This window comes from Helicoverpa armigera, chromosome 1 (assembly GCF_030705265.1).
Source record: "Helicoverpa armigera isolate CAAS_96S chromosome 1, ASM3070526v1, whole genome shotgun sequence".
NCBI classification, from domain to species: Eukaryota; Metazoa; Arthropoda; class Insecta; order Lepidoptera; family Noctuidae; genus Helicoverpa; species Helicoverpa armigera.
Genome location: NC_087120.1, coordinates 6885692 through 6904923, shown reverse-complemented (window position 1 = coordinate 6904923; position 19232 = coordinate 6885692). Strand labels below are relative to the sequence as shown.

Here is a 19232-nt window from a genome sequence, read left to right as displayed (position 1 = left end):
GTAAAAACCAAGACTAATTGAATAGAATGACATGTGTCTAAGACTAAATAAGCGTGTGGAAGTATTTTATAACTATCTTCCTTAAAATTAATGAGTGATTCACACAAACACAAACAAAAGATGCACATCTGGTTTGATAAAAATAATTTTTAATGTAAAACTCCGCTTCAGATAATCATTATTAGAAATGTTATCAGCAAACTATTAAAACAGTTAACTTATCGAATCAAAACTTTTCCTTTTAAAACTCTTTGTGACAATTCAAAATCATGAGAACGGAAGAAGATTTCAATTTGTAATGTCAAAGTTGAAAACAGTTTTAGCGTTCTGTCTGTCTGATTATGATTGATTGAAATATTATTGTATTGATTTACAAATTAAAGGATTTTAACTGAAATCATATTTGGAGCAAGACTTTATAAAAGGTAAAAAGTAATAATTTGATACGTTTTTTAGTAGGTAAGAACCATTAGAATACGTTTTTATTAGAACCGCATCGTTCGTATCCAAACAAAACGAGACAGTTTTACAAAAGAAATTAGAGTTTAGACGTACCTACCTACTGAGATATCATTCTAACATGTTTTGATCTGTTTCTCACTAATTTTAAAAGTAGGTACTATATTTATTTCGAGTTCCAACCTTTTCGTTCAAGTGCAACAGATCCATATATGAAAAGATACTATAAAATTACTATAATACACCAAAAAGTTCTTTACCAGTACCTACCACAATATGACTTAAATCTAGAAAGCTATAATATGTATAAATAATCTGTAAATAATGTAAGACAATATCTATGTTCGATTACCTTCGTAATAGGGACCTTATTGGCTAACTAAACGTGCCATATACACGACTAAAAAGTGGCTACGTTCACCAAAATTGCGTTACCTATATTGGTACGTTCATCGTGCTCCCACAAGCGAGCAGATCACGTAAGCGTGAATTAACTCATTTAACGATGTAGCCTGATGATGGGGAATTTCGTGTTTACTGTAAACACTGCGTGGAATATACGTACGTACTCTTAAATGGTTGTGCAGGTCAAAATATTGTGATGATGAGCTGCTGAAGTGATTAGTTCCAGGGTGGGTTGAAAATGTCGGTGTAGTGGATCAGAGTCCAGATTCAGCTGCTTATAGCTATAATAATTCATTAAGGAGATATATAATTATATATTTAATCACTCCTTAAATGAATTAAATTAATACAATGATACATTTTTTTTGTGATAAGTGATATACCTATTGCTGTCTAATTTTTTAAAAGTTGGTTTTACGTAACGCTTATACTTATCATATCTATGCCCACTTTGCTTACAGATTGAAAAATGGGTTGTATGCTAAGAAGTGACCCGATGACTCTCTGTGGCATGTACTTGCAACCGGAGGCTGCCTTCGATGTCCTGTCTCGACTCGGAGAGATGGGCTGCGTACAATTCGTGGACGTTAGTAATTTTAAACGTAGTTTTTTATCTTCAGCATACAAACCTCCCCACTCAGAGACATTTAATGGTTACTTAAGCCATTCCTTAGTGAAGGATTTGTATGACATTCCGTCACTAAGGAGTGACTTAAGTAATTATTAAATGTCTCTGAGCGGGGAGGTTAGAGTAATTAGACAAATCTACGTATCCTCAGCATTTATTAGTTAGACAAATAATGTCACCGTGACCTTCGCTTAGATCTGGCTGACGATGGCCACGCTTAGGTACTCTAAATTTGTGACCCAAAGCTAACCGATACTTGTCGAGTAGAATGTTAATGTCCTCCAGTCATTACAAATGGGTATTAAAGGCTTGTAAGTATTCTAAAAGTAATATAAGTAACAGACTTAATTTTATTGGATTTATCATTATTTGGCGGTGGGACTGTGCACAGTAGACTGCACATCAGTGTTAACTGTCATGCACCTTAACTCAATGGTAATAAGTACGATTTTCCTATAAAACTGTTACCACTGACCTGAAGTTGACTATGGGATATATGAAAGAACAGCACTAGTTAAATTTTGAGTTTGTAATGTCAAGTGGCTCATTAATTCCAGATGCATCCAGACTTACAATTATTTCAAAGACAATACGTCATAGAAGTTTGTCGCTACTCCGAAATGGAGCGGAGGCTTAAAACTATAGAACGTGAAATGAAACTTCATAATATTGAGATACAAGAGCAGACGACGGAATCTATAGCTACACCACTTAATGAGATGATCACATTTGAGGTAAGGTAGAAGAAAATATATTAAAAAGTTTACTGACACAATTGAACGAACAGAAAAATCATCATCCGCCTAGCCTTTTCCCAAATATGTTCGCATCGGCTCCTCTTCTTACCGTACACGAAGGAGCGACTACCACTGCAACTCAGTTACTCTGGCGACCTGAAAGCCTTTGTTTTTGGCAGGGGTAAAATACTCATGGACTTCCCTCCACCTGGGGTCGGTGGAGGGGGTGTGCCGGACTCTTACCGGCTAAAAACCCACCTAGTGTTGCCTTCTATTACCTATCGTCGACGGACGACAGACGCCCCTAGTCTGTCGCCCGCAGTTAGTAAGAAATTGTCAGACTTCTGGCTTCTGACTACCCTTAACGACCGCCAAACATGTTAAAAAGATGTATTGTAAATTAAATGAATAAATCTATTGAATATCCGAGTAATAATTAAATCAAAGGTAATATCTGATCCCTGAGGGCACCAGAGCTTTGTAATTCGATGCCAATCATTGTGGCATATGATCGACAGTCTACAAATATGTAAGGCCACGTCACTTATGTAGTAACTTAATAATATTTGACTGAGTGGAGGAATTTGATTATATTTATAATGTCTACAAATTCGAGAATTTTGCCGGAAGCACCTTTTTATGCATCAATTTGAACATTGGTACCTATCATCGCAAAATACAAATAATATACCCATACAACTTCCTAATTATCCATTAGGGTAGGCTTCCAGTCTACCCGTGTTTACATGGAGTGACTACCTAACTGACCTCATCAACCCAGTTACCCAGAACAACACTTCTGTCGTATTCTGATTACCGTAAATCCACCAAAGTCACTCAAATGACAGCCAGTACCCACCAATGTAACACGCCTTCAGAAACGCAGAGGAATTGGTTTCGTCAACATCTATGGATCGACCACGCCAGGCATTGCTCGATCGGCGGTTACTTAGCCATGAGCTCAGAACAAAAAATCTGCATAATAACCTTTTTCGCTCTCGCTTCCGCAGTCGCTGTTATGAGTACATGGCCTTATGTAGAATTATTGTGCTATATCACAATCTGCGATGGTCAGTGACGTTTCAACAAACTGACAATTGCCAACAGCATCAATTATATGAACGTTATCGAAAACAATTAATTAATTAATTTGATATAGATAATAATATGTATATTTTATAGCTTATATAACTTTTTGTTTAAGTATGTTATACGCTGTTGTCGACTTTAGTTAAAATGTTACTAATTGGTCGAAACTTTGACGTGTGATGATCAGAATGCTAAGAACTGATGGTAGGATGTACTGGTTGACACCCGTCATTTGTTTATATCTCCCTAATTGCGAAGACATATCGATTTGTATACATGTTTGGTTTACCTGACTTGCTAGCACTGAGTTCAGTATTCTCTTTTACAGAACATGATAGAAAAATGGGAACAAGACATCCAAGATATGACTCTAAACGAAGTGAACTTATTGAAAAGCTACTTTGAGTTGAACGAGTTTTATTATGTTCTGACTTACATAGGACCCCTATTGGGGGAATCAGAAATACAGAAAGAATCCATGTTGAACAGGTGACTATTTTTTTTATTCAGCTATACAAGATAAGCACTATATTTGTACCTATTTACTAGATAGGTACAAATATAGCCTACGCTATTGATCATATTGCTACAGTACTTCCTTGATTTGAATGGTTGTATTTTTGACAACCCTATTAACCAAACAACATTGATGGTATATTATTTCTGTATATAAAACACAATGTCTGAATATTTTTTTTTTCTTTTTCTTACAGCAGGAAGGCAGCTGCCAAAGCCGGCGCGGCTGGCGACGTCGGCGTTGGCGTCGGTGGACGTCTGGTCGTCATCACAGGAGCTGTTCGTCGCAATAAGTGCTATGCTTTCGAAATGATGCTCTGGAGGATCTCTCACGGCATCATATACTACAAACAAGCATCCGAAGATAAAATACTTATAGATCCTCAAAGCGTACGTAAAGGCATCATGTTTCCATTAAATTTTATAGTCTATTATTATAGATCATACTGTATTTTGAGTTTTTTTGTCGATACCACTCAATTGGCCTCTCCACTTGCCTTTTTATTTTTGAGGTCACAGTTCCATAATCTCAAGCTTGAACTCTGACTGCAACCCCACGCCTTGAACGATTAGTATTGCATTAATGATTTTTTATAAATATGCTTTCACTATATCTAGGTACTTAAATACATAATTCATAAACCCTACAATTTCCCAATTGTTGATAACATGAGATCCACGTGATACGACGTTGATCACGAGTAAACGCCAAGTTACGACACAGATCGCGAGTCAGGTTAAAGTAGCGAGCTTTGATCAAACTACCAATAATTTAATTTAAAAATCATCTTCTAAAACAGCGTCAAGAAATCAGGAAAGTGGCGTTCCTAGCAATCTGCCAGGGAGAAGCATTGACAGAACGCATTCAGAAAATTTGTGACGGGTTCCAAGTTAACATCTTCCCTTGCCCCAACACGCCTCAAGAAAGAATGGAATTACAAGAAAAACTCCAGACGAGAATCACTGATTTAGATCAGGTACGATGTAAGATGATGAGGAATTAAATCTTAGAATGAAAACAATTGACAACCAGTTTAATCAACGACACGTGGAACCGTGCGACTAATGCGTGTGTTTGTATGCTTAAAATTTCATTATAATCTGACTACCTTTACTATACCTTTTATATAATTGCAGGTATTAAAAAAAACTCGGTACCATCGTTGCAAGACTTTGCGAACTGTGAGTAAGAACTGGCGACTTTGGATGGGTCAAGTTAGAAAAGCGAAGGCCATATACCATGCAATGAATATGTTTCGGTACGAAAAGTGCCTGATCGGGGAAGCTTGGATACCAAACTCTGACTTAGACGCAGTCAATACTGTTTTACACTCTTGTTCCGTGCGTATATTTTAAAATCCTCATAATGCACTTACATTTCTATATGGGTGAACTGCCTTGGCCATTATTTCTTGTGGTGTTTTCAGGAATCTTTCCAATCCAGTGTGCCTTCATTCGCGTCAAAGATTGAGACAACGCAAATGCCTCCTACTTACCATCGGACTAACAAGTTTACTAGAGGTTTTCAAAATCTTATCAACGCTTATGGTGACTCCACTTATAGAGAACTGAATCCAGGTGGGAATTAAATCATTTTGTATAATAATGATGTTCTATTCCCATTGCTACATTTATTTTAATATATTTATTTTTGCATATCAACAGGTCTTCACACTCTCATTACATTCCCATTTCTGTTCTCAATGATGTTCGGTGATATGGGCCACGGACTAATATTAGTAGGATTTGGCTCCTGGATGTGCAAAAACGAAAAGCTGTTCATAAGTCAGAGGTCTACTAATGAAATTTGGAATATATTTTTCGGAGGTATGATTTTTATTACAATCTTAGTGGTGTAACTGGACACATTTCTAGTGTACTTAGTGGAAATAGCTTGTTGGCAAACGAGGAGAGCCCAGGTAGAAAATCAATGTAATTGGTTGACGGCATTCCATTAGAGGTGATTTGAGTTGCGTTAAACCTTGTCACCTTTAGGAAGGAACAAAAGAAAATATTATGTTTTTCGGTAGTCGAACTTGGCGATTAATATGTAAATAGAAACTTCAATATCTGATGATTTCCTTTCGCATAACTTCCTGCCATAGGTAAAGACTCGCGCTACTAGACTACTGGTTTTGCAGGAAAGATCTGTTTCCCAAGCCAGAATTAATTTGACTTTTGTGTCACAGTTCTGAATTACTTTTTCGTCATTTCAGGTCGCTACGTAATACTAATGATGGGATTATCCAGCATGTTCACTGGATTTGTCTACAACGATCTATTCTCAAAAGCTTTTTGTTTAACCAGTTCTTATTGGCTTAATATTCATTCTGTTGAAGATTTGGCAAAAGATGAATATTTTGATTTGAATCCGTCTTTTGAAACAGGCCGACCGTATATGTTTGGAAAAGACCCGATTTGGACGGTAAATAGAACTTTACACGTTTTATATGACTTTTTGTCTCGAATCTAACAAGGATTTGCGTGGAAAATCAACATATGACTGCCAATCATACACTTTGTTCTGTTACAGTTGGCGAAAAATAAGATCATGTTTGAAAATTCAACTAAAATGAAACTGTCGATTATTGTTGGGATAATTCATATGATATTTGGTATCAGCCTTAGCTTTTTCAACTATCGGTAAGATTTGCTCTCTGCTCTGGTCTAAAAGTAAAAGCTATGTTGGGGTGCTGGGTTCGACTACCGGGTGGACCGCTTGATGGACAAAAGAAACTTGCAAACAGCTTGGATTCTGGAACTTTATGATTGTTAATTTGTACATCCTGCGCCTATTCTTTCCTTGCACGTGTTTTTGCGCATACGTTTGTGCTCTGCTTACCGCGTCTATGCAGTTGACTGAATTTGGCGCACCGTGGTTAGAAATCAGCCCACATTCAATTTTATTTTATTGCAAGTATATTATTTATGCTGATCTCACGTGGATCATTATTCCTAATTTCCTCTAACATTTTTTTTTTTCAGTTATTTCAGGCGAACCTATTCCATATTCTTGCAATTCATTCCCGAGATTCTGTTTTTGACACTGTTATTTCTCTGGTTGGTGCTTCTAATTTACATTAAATGGTTTTTGTATACAGCTAAATCAGGTGGGTAATAAAATGTCTTTCATACTGAGTATGTTTATAAACTTGTCTTCAATGAAATTAATAAAATGTTCCGTAACTTATCATGTATACTGAGCATTAAAACTGATGTTTGTAAATGTATACTTTCTACAGCTGACCAAGAAAGGAACACCAGTTGTGCTCCACAGATCTTAATTTTATTCATAGACATGGTTCTGATGACTGAATCTAAGCCGTCTACGGAAGGTTGCAAGGAAGCATACATGTTTGATAACCAAAGAACAGTTCAAATGACTTTAGTATTTACTGCTCTGGTTTGTGTACCTATTCTGCTTCTTGGAACACCAATTTATAAGATACGAAAGAACAAGAGGAAAAGGGAAGCAGCCAAGGTAAATATTTTCTCTATAAAAGCGCTATAGTTGAATAAAAAAGAAGTTTCGTCTAAGCAATTTGGTCGAGTAAAATGAGATGACAGACGTATCTTATATCAAACAAAATATTTTTGACCGCGTCTCTAAATATTATGAATATTATAAAATAATTGTCCTATGTCCGTTTCGCCTTTGTGTCAAGTAATCATTGTATGTAGTTGAGGGCTAAGTTGTTGTGTTGACGCACGTTCCGGGAAGCATACATCTTACATTATGTCGAATCACCACGTTGCTACATATCCCTCCCTGGTGCGTCATGAAAGCTAGCTTGCTAGACCGCACTTGCACCGACTGCATGAAATCGGTTGATAGTTGAGAGCGACTAGTTGCTGCTGCCGCTTTGATCAAAAATGGTTTCATATAAATACATACAAACCAGTAGTGCAGTTGCGACCGATGTAATGCAGTCGCGGCGTGTGCGGTTGAAAGTTGCAGTCGCAGCCAGTTTACAAAACTTATTTTTAGGGCAACGAGTAAGACCTCATCATTCTTAATGAACATTGCAGCTAAATCTCAGAGCCTACAGAAATAGTGCGCGCGTTGACAAAAAAATCGAAGAGCATTTGGAAGCAGAAGTGGAGAAATACTCAACTTCAGTTGGAGAGCTGATGATACATCAAGGAGTTCATACCATAGAGTTTGTGCTGAGTACCATATCACACACTGCTTCTTATCTGAGACTTTGGGCCCTGTCTCTTGCGCATGCACGTAAGTAACATTTTATTCCAAGATGAAATAATGGCTGGCCATAAGTGCACTAATGAACTATGCCTGGTGGGGTGACACTTGTCTAAATCTTCTAATAGAATTTCTAACCTTTCCCTATAAAGGTTGTCGGTTTCCAGTATCTTTTAACATGCAATGCCTGTCTGACTTTCTCAACCTAGTTGAAAGCTGCGTTTTTGACAGTGTATACTACTATTTTTCGATAAGCACGCAAGAAAAGCCATGGTCAAGGTTCAAGCACACAGTTCATATCTTTGCATTTACAGTAAGTTTAAAATAATGCAGTTTAAATTCTTTTTCAGAACTGTCTGAAATGTTATGGGGTATGGTATTATCAAAACTGGCATTGCAGGACCACAGTGCTATTGGCTCCATAAAGTTGGTGTTCATATTCGCATTGTGGGCCCTATTCACCGTCTCTATTCTGGTGGTGATGGAGGGACTCTCAGCATTCTTACACTGCTTACGACTGCACTGGTGAGAACCTGACATTGTTAAATGTAAAACAGTTATGTATGACGTATGTTACCAGAAATGATGGTTTGGAAATGTTTGAATTGAATTATATTAGATGCATACCTAAGCCATGAAATATTAATGGCGTCCAAAGCTGATATCAGCCACGGCGGTTGTTCTCATATACGGTGATCAGCTAGCAACACAGGATATATTACAGTACACAAACATTTGAGTAGATATAGGTGCACTCCCTATTACTGAACTCTCATAATCGAATTTGACGGCAATACAACATGACCGGAGGAGATTTAGATTTGTGAGTGTTAACGATACTTAATACAGGGCATTCATTACTTAATACTTTTCAGGGTGGAGTTTATGAGCAAGTTCTACATCGGTGGCGGTTGGCCATTTCGTCCATTTTCCTTCAAAGTTATATTAACTGCTGAGATCGACAAGCCGGAGCCTGGATGCAGGAAGCTTCTTTCGCCAGATTAATATATATTTATCTAAGAATTTGGCTTCAACAATACATTCCTATATTGATTTTTTCCTACGCATTAACTAAGTTGGCAATACTTCGATACCGGTTCGCTTGTTTCATCAAAATCGATCGCAGGGTGTCGAAAATCTGTTTGTTGTATTAGGCTACTTTCAGATGTCAAGCGCACAACGGGCGTTTACAACGACATACATTTTATTCAGGCTGTACACATACTTACGCGCGTTAGGCATTATAAAATCTATGTAGTTGTAAACGCGCGTTGTGCGCTTGTCATCTGAACGTAGCCTTAGTATAACTATATATTTGTTCCCAAGATTGCTTTTTTTATAATGTTAAATGCTTTAATGATTTTATTACGATAACGATAACTTTATAGTTAATATTATTATATTCTTAATTTTACTGTCTTGTTAATTTTAAACAATAAATATTATGGTTTTTATTTTTAAGCCGTCGTGTTTTTTTAATCTGTCAGTTCCATACTACCTATAGATAAAAAAAAATTGTCTAGGTTCTTTGATTGGTTCTTGCTGGTTTTTTACGTCCACTCAATTTGATTATATGATTGAGAATTTATGATTTTGACGTGTGAAAGGTCCAGTGCTCATTTGATAGAAGGCAAGCTATGGCAATGCGTCTACACGGTGCATGTAGCTGAAGCAAGCAAGTGACAAGAGCACGCGGTATTTTGCTTTGGTAAAAGCGCGTGTTGCTAGACCCACACGTTTTTAAATAGTTTGGAGTAAATTGATTTAATTTTAGTTTTCGATGGTGCTAACGTAATAAAAAAATATAGTCGAATTCACTAGAACAATAATTTACACATTTACTTCAAAGCACGACCAAAAGCTACCTAGTTATAGTAAGTTCAACTCAGTTGTGCGCGCGGCCTTATGTGTGGGTAACCCTTGTACATATACAGTAACTTTGTGTGCGTGACAAGAGGTACAGTCGGGTACATTATAGTTATTTAGGGGTTGTATACGGGGGTTTAAAGAAAAACAGTTATTACGTAATTTAATGTTTATTTGTTTATAATGATTATGAATCGCTATTTGAAAAATCAAATGATGAATTTTCGGATTCGCTACTCTCCAAGGATAATTATAAATTCTGACTCCAATGTCAAAATGTCTATAGTATTCTTCTTTTTTCTTTTCTACATGTCGACAAGTATTACGCCACATCCCTTCATCAATTTGACTTAAACGTTCATTTATGAGTTTCATTATTTTGTTATTTTGGTCGACATCATGCGAAGCAATATAACTTTTTAAAATTCCCCACACATTTTGTTTACATTATTATACTAGATTATACCTCTTTTTACATTCTTAGTCCACACTTTTATTTATTGTCCCCGTACCCCGAGCTAGAAAATATGTACTTAAGGAGTATTCAATTCTTAGATACTGTCAATGTCAATTTGAAAAGACGTATGAAAAAATAATGAAAAACTATATTTAATAATAAAAAGCTTTGAATGTCGTTTTATTTTTTGAAACGCTTTATCTGGCTCCTTAATAATTTCTCCGCGAATAACTAGTATTTTCGTAAACGACTGTACCCATAAGAAAAAGTGATAAGAACACGTCATGCTCGGACGACGTCACTGTCACACGAATGAAAGTTGTATATTTACAAGCCGACGCACACATAGGGCCGCGCGCAAATCTGAGTTGAACTATCTATAGTTACCTATATACTATATAGACATAATATACATCAACAAATCACATTTCTAATTGACGCCTACCTACAGAATTGGAACAACTGAATACAATTAATTTTAGCAAAATATATATCCGTAGCGTAAGTAAAAGCTTTTGTTTCTTCTGTTTTAATAATTGCAAAAGATAATTCAGTGTCGTCTGGAAATATTGCTGCTTTTAATATTTCAATGCTCGGAAAATTCTGGTATAAAAAGGACGGTCCGGTTTTTTAATCATTGAAAATTTCGGATGGGAGGTAATTTTTGGAATTACGGGTAATGGATCTGCATGTCTTTAATAAGTTCCAGAAACAGTGAAAATGTAATGCAACATTATAGAAATCTAGTTTTATAGAAATACATATGTAAAATAAAATTGGGATAAGGGCTGGAGGATGATGATGATTTTATAGAAATAAGTGAAGCCGCTCATTAGTGATGAACACGAAAAGGGTTTTAGAACATGCAAATAGAAATTAATAGAATTTATTATTGTCAGTAATTATGTAATTAAAAATAAATAGTTAAAACATGCTTGTTATAAAGATAGGTGTTTCAGTTTTTATATTAGCAGTAAAATTTTGTGGTCACATTGCACCTTACTAAACACTGCTAGAGCCAAACTTGCTTAAAAAAATTGGAATTTTGAATTATATTGTAAAGGTGCAACTGGACCTTATTATTTGTCCTATAGGAAAGATTTACTCAGTCTCTCCATCTGATTCAGTTGGAGCAGCCCTTCCCCGCCTCGAAGAGGTACCACTTTTCGAAGTTTGTGTAGATTTTTTACTGGTAACAGATCTGGCATCAACTTTCTCTTCATTCCCTTCCCCTGTTCCTGTAGCTGAACAAGCCGGAGTGGTAGTTATATTAGATTTGCTGAATTCTTCTTGGCGCGGTAAGTAGATGCCGAAGCGGTCCTAGAAAGGAGATTGTCATACATTTTACGCAATTCTATAGCTTTCGAAGTTGTGCAGTATGACGAAATGTGGTCTACAAGTTGCAAAGTTGTTCAGTAATACAAAAATGTGACTTTGCTGTTTTTAAATAAATACTAGGATTATTGACAATACTATACAACATACACATGGTATGGATGGCAGTGTAACTCTAGAACTCTTTTTAGTATTTTTCTATCCCTTATTAAATTCGTATTTACACTGCCTCCGTAATATATTATTAACTTCAGACATTGTCTACAAGCCTGCTAAGTGATTTTAGCACGGTACTGACTTTTTTCAGGTAGATAAAAATGATGCTAGGTAGGCTAAGGTCTAAGGCTATATAAGACTTATTAAAAAAAAACCGTGTTTTCGGCTGCAATCTAATGCTATGTCTTTACCTTTCCATATCGATTGTACTTGGCCAATGGATGGCACTCGCATAGCCGCGGGAGAGGCCTCTTATAGCTCTCGTGTGATGAAATTTCACTCTTCGGTGTAGGCGGCGTTTCATATCCTAATAATATAGTAATGTCTTGTTTAGAAATCGGTTTTGCTCATAATCAGGAGAGCGGGGTACTTACGGGAGATAAAGTTGCAGGAAAACTAAGTTAAGAACAGATTTAATGTGGTTTTCGCTAACAGTAGGGTGATAGGTACATGAAAAATATAAATTAATAATAACCAAGCAAACAAAAATACCTTGTTGATCGGGCACTCTTTGAGTTTTCCTAACTCAAATTAAACATAGAAAGTAGTGATGCGAAGAGCCTAAAGATCAGGACGCCGCGTCTTTTAATTATTCTGATGACACGAGATTTAATATTATTTGGTAAATTGTTTAATCTAAACATTCACTTGGCAAAAACCTACAAAAAATTTTGTTCCTTTCGTTGACGCGTTTATTTCGAAAATTATGAACTGACTTTGACATAGTACGTCGTCAAAGATTCAGAGACAAACCGCAAAAATAGCATAACAGCTGCAAAAAGTATAGATGTTATGAAACCTTTAAAGTTCTTTTGACGCCTTAATGTCTTTTTCAATTTCTTCCTCATTCGTTTTTCCCATGCGATTTCAGCAGCTGTGAACATAAATTGATTATTATAGTTGTTTGGCATAGTTGGTTTTCCATTAACCAAAATTTGTGGGACATTCGGAGCACTATTTTGTAAAAGGCTTTATAAAGGACACGCTTCTACGGGTAGCTGATGAATACCTGCACATTAATGTACATTAATTAATGGATGGAATAATGCACCGCCATACCAAAACATTCTGATAGCATTCGTTGTGAAATAATTTCGTGTTTATCAAAAGCCTCCATCAATTAACACAATGTAACGAAAACATGGATGTTTTAAATTATACCAGATTTTTATGTGTTTCTATCAGTGTTAACCGTGATGAGACAAATGTTTCAATTTTAAGTTTAGTTTCCAACAGGGTATTTTAGAGAATAACTAGATCAGGTTCAATTCAGCCGTTAAAAGCGTTATAAACTATATAATCATTTGTACTTCGGTACAAGAGGTAAGTCCCTTAACATTTTTTTCTGCTTGCAAGACCTTACAGAGTCTCAAGATCTAAAAGAATAAGGGTATTACCAAATCTCTCCTTCTCCATGATATCAATTTCGAACATGTGGTAAGCACTATTGAACAGGGCTGCTATATCAGCGCGTATTTCCCGGACGGGGATCTCCATTGCTTCTTCGACAGCCCTCATGAGTTCCACGTACGCCGTATCGTAGAGAAGAGCGTTTTCATCAATTTGTACGTAGATGACTTTATCGACGGTGTTCGATATCAGTGTGTAGAACACCTCCGAGATTGTTGGCTCAGGAGTCGGTATAGGTTCTGTTGAAAAATGTTGTATGTATGTTGTTGCAGGATTTATTTAATAAAATATCTAAACACGAAAATACAATTAAATTACGTATATAACTTAAACTTTAATGAATAAAGCTGAAACATATAAGTTTTGAATTTTTGTAAGATTCTTATAACCCAAAAAACAGATTCTCGTAGTCCGCATAAGCTAAATTTGGTTCATACTATTGCTATACCACTAATACATACGATTAACTACTTTTACACTTGTTAACTTATAGCAATACTAATGAAAGTAATAAGATTTACCAGGAGTTGGCAGAGTTAACTCAGAAGTTTGTATGGAGATGAATGAAGAGGACAGAGTATTGGAGCGGCTCTTCTCAGGAGACGTAAGGGACCAGGGCTCTGGGGGGTAGTATTTCTCGTAGATCTTCTTCAAGTCTTTCTGAAAGTCTTCGTCGTCGAATTCGTAGAATTCTCTATCATCCTATAAAAAACGAGTTTCGATTTGCAATGTTCGTAAGTTTAGTAGCGCAAGTGATATAAAATATCTGAGTTGCATTAAGTAAATTACATCCTAAAAAGGTTGCTTACTTCTCTCTGTCGAAAATTGCCACTTTTTTATTTTCTAAATTAACAGTACTTATTTTCTCAACCATAAAACTACGAATTCCTACCATATTAACATAAGGCCCATCCTCTGGTGATTCCAGAAAAGTTCTGATTTCCTCGTCCAGCTCAGCCCAAGGTCTGGTGAAATTCTCGGCAGCTTCTCTCTCGAAATCCTTGCGTTTTCCCCGTTGAGTCATTTTCGCTATGAATATCTTCAATAGAGCTAAAATCTGAAATTAGTTAATTAAAGGTGTTTTGCTAAACCCAATCAATAAATATTTTTTTCAGTTAAAATTGATTGAATTAAGATTTAATAAAAATGATTTGCTTTTAAATGTGTACTTTAACTAGCTGTTTCCCGAGGTTTCACCTTAGATCTACGATAACCACATACCGACCCCGCTACTACTGTAGTATGACTACTGTTACTGTTACAACAAATATAGAGGAATAGACCGACAAACAGTTATTATATGTACCTATAGCTAAATATTTCTTTTTCACAGTCAGTAACCATATTACAAATATTTTTATCCTACCTCAGGGTGTTTGCTCACATACGACTCCTGTTCTCGTTGTATGGCAATTCCGAACCTGGTAGTACAAGCTCTCTGGCACGGAGTAATGGCATACCAGTCATGGTACATGAGACCTTCGGCAGCCAAGAGATCCTTGGGCAACCCCTTCATACGCTTCATTACAGGCATGGTGAATTGATTATAACTAACTTCTCACTAAAGAAATAAAAATATAGTCAAGTAATCGTTTGGATTATGAAATATGTGTTAAAAATTCATTTGACATTGATTTTGGATTTTTGTCCTCAATTTTTTTTTTGTTGTCATGGCTTTCTGGTTTTAGGTATTATCGTGTACAGCCAGGTAACATGTGAAAAAAGTTTTATCTTATTGCCTGTTTAAACCAAAACATTTTTAACCGATTAGGTACTTTATTTGCTCCCGAAGTCGTTTAAAAATTTAGAGGAATATTCGGGCGATGATAACGCCTTTGCATTGCAAATTTGACACACATATCTTTCGATATAGGTAAGTAATCCACGCTTTCACTTCTCCTTACTCTCACAAAGACTGATGTGCTAAAATCAAACATATTGAAAACCACATTTCCAAAGCTAGTATATAATAGGAAATATATTCATTAACATCGTATCTCCGAATTGGTAATATTGCTGTTAATACGTAATTTACCTGATAAGGTCTTAGTGCAGCTTATTGCTAGATGAGACACGTTAGATCCTTTCCTGGAACTCAGTGAGGATTAGAATACACGTTCTAGAAACTGAACATCAAATATTAATACATCTGTGTTCTACATATGTTTGCTAAGCTAGCGTCAGGTTTCAATAAACTGTAATAAATCATGTTGTTAGTAGTAACTGGAAATAAAGAAAATTGTTGTGGGAATTTTAATTTTAGAATTTTATTGTATTAGTTAAAGAATGTTCTTTCTACGGGAACAGTGCATGCTGAAAGTACGATATGGGAATGTCTTTCTTTGTAAGGACTAGCTAATAAAGGAAGAAGATAATTATATAAGCCAATAAAATATTTAATAAAACTCTGATGACATAAAACATTTTTAAAATTCCTATCTATCTAATAATCTTGAACACAATAGATAAAAAACACTGATACCACTCCCTTTAACCGAGTCCCCTTCTCAGAACCATTATGAATAATTAAGAATAGTAATAATAGCGCGCCAAATAAAGCAGGCCTTTAATAATGTTGTGCATATTTCACTAACTAATTTAGCTCGCCGTGTTGATCCAATTATGTAGTATTGCCCTGCCTAACGATCCCTATGTTAACTTTGCTATTCACCCCAATACTAATTATAAAAAATAATATAAGTGTTCCACAATTTAGCCATGGCCAACTAGAGCAAATATTGCATCTATACGTTTTGGAACGTTCTAGTAATAAGTTTAAACTTTTCGAGCGTTCGTTCGTTTAAATTAGTTGTTACCGTTCTGAAATTACATGTTAGGGTATTTTGCCACTAGTCAAATTCGATACTTTTAATGAAGTGTCAAAAACTGTTACTTTGTACATGCAATTTGTATTGAGTTTATACGAAATGAGAACTATGACCACATAATTATTTTGTTTAAAATTATTATCAATAATACGATTTTTACACGCTTTTTATTAGCTTCACCTGTATGTTTGTATGTTTGTAGGTTTGTAACCGACTTCTTTGGGCGCGATTTTGACCCACTTTAAACGGCCAGATTTCGTTCAAACTTTGTAGATTTATTGAGGACCGATGACAATACACTAATTTGATAAAATTATTCCATTTTTAACCGACTTCCCAAAAAGGAGGAGGTTACACATACACATCGATTACTCCGAGGTTTATAAACCGATTTACGTGATTCTTTTTTTGTTCGACTCGGAATAGCTGCCAGTTGGTCCCATAGTCATCAGGTCAGGATCTGATGATGGAAACCCTGAGAAATCAAGGGCAACCTTCAAAAGTTGTAGGCATACATAGGGTAACAACTTGACACTCAGGTGTACGCCTAAAAGCACTATTCAACTGTGAAGATTTGGAGCTGACCTGATGATGGAGACCAGAGAGGGTTGAGGGAACTCGACAACTGAATATGTAAACTACCTCGTGTTTGAGCTTAAATTATTTGTATTGACAAGACCTTTGCAACAGTGAAGGTTTGGAGCTGACCTGATGATGGAGACCAGAGAAAGTCGAGGGAACTCGACAACTGAATATGTAAACTACCTCGTGTTTGGGCTTAAATTATTCGTATTGACAAGACCTATGCAACAGTGAAGGTTTGGAGCTGACCTGATGATGGAGACCAGAGAAAGTCGAGGGAACTCGACAACTGAATATGTAAAATACCTCGTTTGGACTTATATTCTTTGTATTGATGAGAACTTCCCACTTGTATGGATAGTGACAACTATTCGTATCACTGAAAAGAATAAATAAACTTTAAACTTTTTACAAAAAAATTGAACCGACTTCCCAAAACACTAAAAAGCAAAAAAGAAAACTAATTTTAGGTGCATCGGCCTAGAAGTCGGTGGCAAAATTAACTTAGTAACATCCATTAGACACCGACTTCTCGGCTTTTCAATATGCAAAATATGATTTTTGTTAATTTATATAATTTTTATCTAGGTATAGTCGATAAGGTAAGAAAATTAATTAAAATTTTCTAGAATTTTTCTCTACAGTCGATAAGGCAGGACTCGATGTTAATTTTTATTTCCAATAATTATCTTTAGCCGTTTTCTCTAATATTGACAAATTTTTGTATACTAAAGAGAATTTTAATTCTACAAAACAAATAATAGTTTTAAAACCAACTAAAAAGTAGAAAATAAACAATAGTTTAAAAAAACTAAAAAACACGCTTTTTTATAGAAAAACGAACTAAAAAATAGAAAATAAATATTAATGAATTTAAATTAAGAAAACAGTGTTAAAAATTTCATTGAATATAAATTAATAATAGTGTGAATACAAAAAAAAAAAATATTTAAAAAAAGCGTGGGGTGCTTTTTAAGATATTATCGAAATGAAAATCACTGTACTCATATCTGTCAATAAAATATTTATAACTATTGACACCATGCACCCCACGCTTTTTTTTAAATATTTTTTTTTTTTGTATTCACACTATTATTAATTTATATTCAATGAAATTTTTAACACTGTTTTCTTAATTTAAATTCATTAATATTTATTTTCTATTTTTTAGTTCGTTTTTCTATAAAAAAGCGTGTTTTTTAGTTTTTTTAAACTATTTTCCCCTTCAAACCGATTTTGAATGAAAGCAGCATTATTTTAAATTGCTGTACCAAATTATAATAATGATACAGAATGTTATTTTAGATCTTGACTAACTAATTAGTTAATTAGGTAAACGTAAAATGTTACCAAACAGTATGTGAGTAGGCAAATATTAATTTTAGGCTTTTAGTAATTCATCAATTATAGATAATTGGTGATCGTCAATTATTAGTTTTGCTGTTACGCTGTGGTATGTTTAATATTATTATTCAGTCGAAATTGATAATGTTTTGTTGAAACAAATTAGTGTTTTGAAGCTATTTAAAATGGCTGTAGTAGTAAAGGCATTATTTTGGTTTGTGCAAATTACATAAATCTTTCTTATTTCACAGTTCCGTAGAATGATTTTGAAGTTGATGATACAAAGTTTTATAAGATGTGTGGTGTCGTGGTGAAGGTATAAGTCTACATCAGTATAGATATCGGCACGAGTCTTGAGCGCTTACTGACCTTCATCTGCGCAGAAGTGATTTATTAACAAAGAACCAACCCCGAGTGATGGCCATGACGCGATGCGCTGCGGGCCAATCACCGCTTTACCCCGCCCCGCGCCTCACTTCATACCACAAAAGAGACCCAATAAATTACTTCTGCGCAGGTGAAGGTCAGCGCTCAAGATTCGTGCCGATGATTATATGTCCGGTCCAAGATCAACTGGACCTTGAGGGTGGAGAAGTTGGAGTCGCGATACAATACGATCTTCGAGTAGTTCATGGCGCGAGAACCAACCTCTCAATTCGTGACCTTCCTACCTTCCATAAGTAAGAGTTTTGGCCGAAGAGTGTCATCTATCGAAGATTCTGAGAAAGGCTACTCGACACCATGAAACTTAACACGACGACGACACAAAATACATAGGTACAGCAGTCAATCTACATACAAAGCGCGTTCGAGTCACGCAGACAGGTGTCTGTGTGCGTGTTCACAGATGCGCTGTCCCAAAACAACTCAAAACAGTGCGAGCGCGGCTGCCGTTTTCAAGGTAGATAAATGTGCACGTGTTGTGATACCTAACTGTAATTTGAATAACAAAAGAAAAAGTAGCAAAAAAAAAGTCGTATTATAATTGTTCAGTGGACGGTTGTTTTAATACAACAATAAACAGTGAACTGTCGTTTTTTAGCCTGCCGGTTGATTCAGAGAGGTAAGTACCTATAGTATGTACCCACTTATTTTCTCATATTTCGATGGTTCGTTTAATAAACGCAGTAGGTACAATTAGGTGGGTAGGTAAGCGCCC

The 19232-nt window shown here is 35.6% G+C and overlaps 2 protein-coding genes across 2 annotated transcripts; one reads left to right on the top strand and one right to left on the bottom strand.

Annotated features, from left to right (window-relative positions):
• Positions 1 to 300: 300 nt before the first annotated feature.
• Positions 301 to 9440, top strand: LOC110374519 (V-type proton ATPase 116 kDa subunit a 1). Its single transcript, XM_049849476.2, has 16 exons — positions 301 to 425; positions 1326 to 1450; positions 2050 to 2226; positions 3647 to 3807; positions 4032 to 4224; positions 4635 to 4811; positions 4972 to 5175; positions 5262 to 5412; positions 5500 to 5661; positions 6051 to 6259; positions 6368 to 6477; positions 6820 to 6944; positions 7077 to 7315; positions 7864 to 8065; positions 8386 to 8560; positions 8911 to 9440. The coding sequence occupies exons 2-16, from the start codon at positions 1334 to 1336 to the stop codon at positions 9038 to 9040; spliced, it is 2532 nt and encodes an 843-aa protein (XP_049705433.1). The 5' UTR covers positions 301 to 425; positions 1326 to 1333; the 3' UTR covers positions 9041 to 9440.
• A 1788-nt stretch (positions 9441 to 11228) lies between these two features.
• Positions 11229 to 14995, bottom strand: LOC110374512 (uncharacterized). Its single transcript, XM_021332248.3, has 7 exons — positions 14686 to 14995; positions 14212 to 14376; positions 13841 to 14021; positions 13307 to 13558; positions 12709 to 12783; positions 12101 to 12216; positions 11229 to 11678 (listed from the first exon to the last, which is right to left on the bottom strand). Exons 1-7 carry the CDS (start codon positions 14851 to 14853, stop codon positions 11460 to 11462), a joined length of 1176 nt encoding a protein of 391 aa, XP_021187923.3. The 5' UTR covers positions 14854 to 14995; the 3' UTR covers positions 11229 to 11459.
• Positions 14996 to 19232: the final 4237 nt, after the last annotated feature.

Bases quoted from the DNA above. Each gene is read 5' to 3' on its own strand.
- LOC110374519 (XM_049849476.2), top strand. From the start codon at position 1,334: ATGGGTTGTATGCTAAGAAGTGACCCGATGACTCTCTGTGGCATGTAC. The intron at 6,945-7,076 runs GTGGGTAATAAA...TACTTTCTACAG, and splicing joins TTTGTATACAGCTAAATCAG to CTGACCAAGAAAGGAACACC. The intron at 8,561-8,910 runs GTGAGAACCTGA...AATACTTTTCAG, and splicing joins CACTGCTTACGACTGCACTG to GGTGGAGTTTATGAGCAAGT.
- LOC110374512 (XM_021332248.3), bottom strand. From the start codon at position 14,853: ATGCCTGTAATGAAGCGTATGAAGGGGTTGCCCAAGGATCTCTTGGCT. The intron at 14,022-14,211 runs GTAGGAATTCGT...CGTTTTTTATAG, and splicing joins ATGGGCCTTATGTTAATATG to GATGATAGAGAATTCTACGA. The intron at 12,784-13,306 runs GTAATACCCTTA...TTATGTTCACAG, and splicing joins CATGGAGAAGGAGAGATTTG to CTGCTGAAATCGCATGGGAA.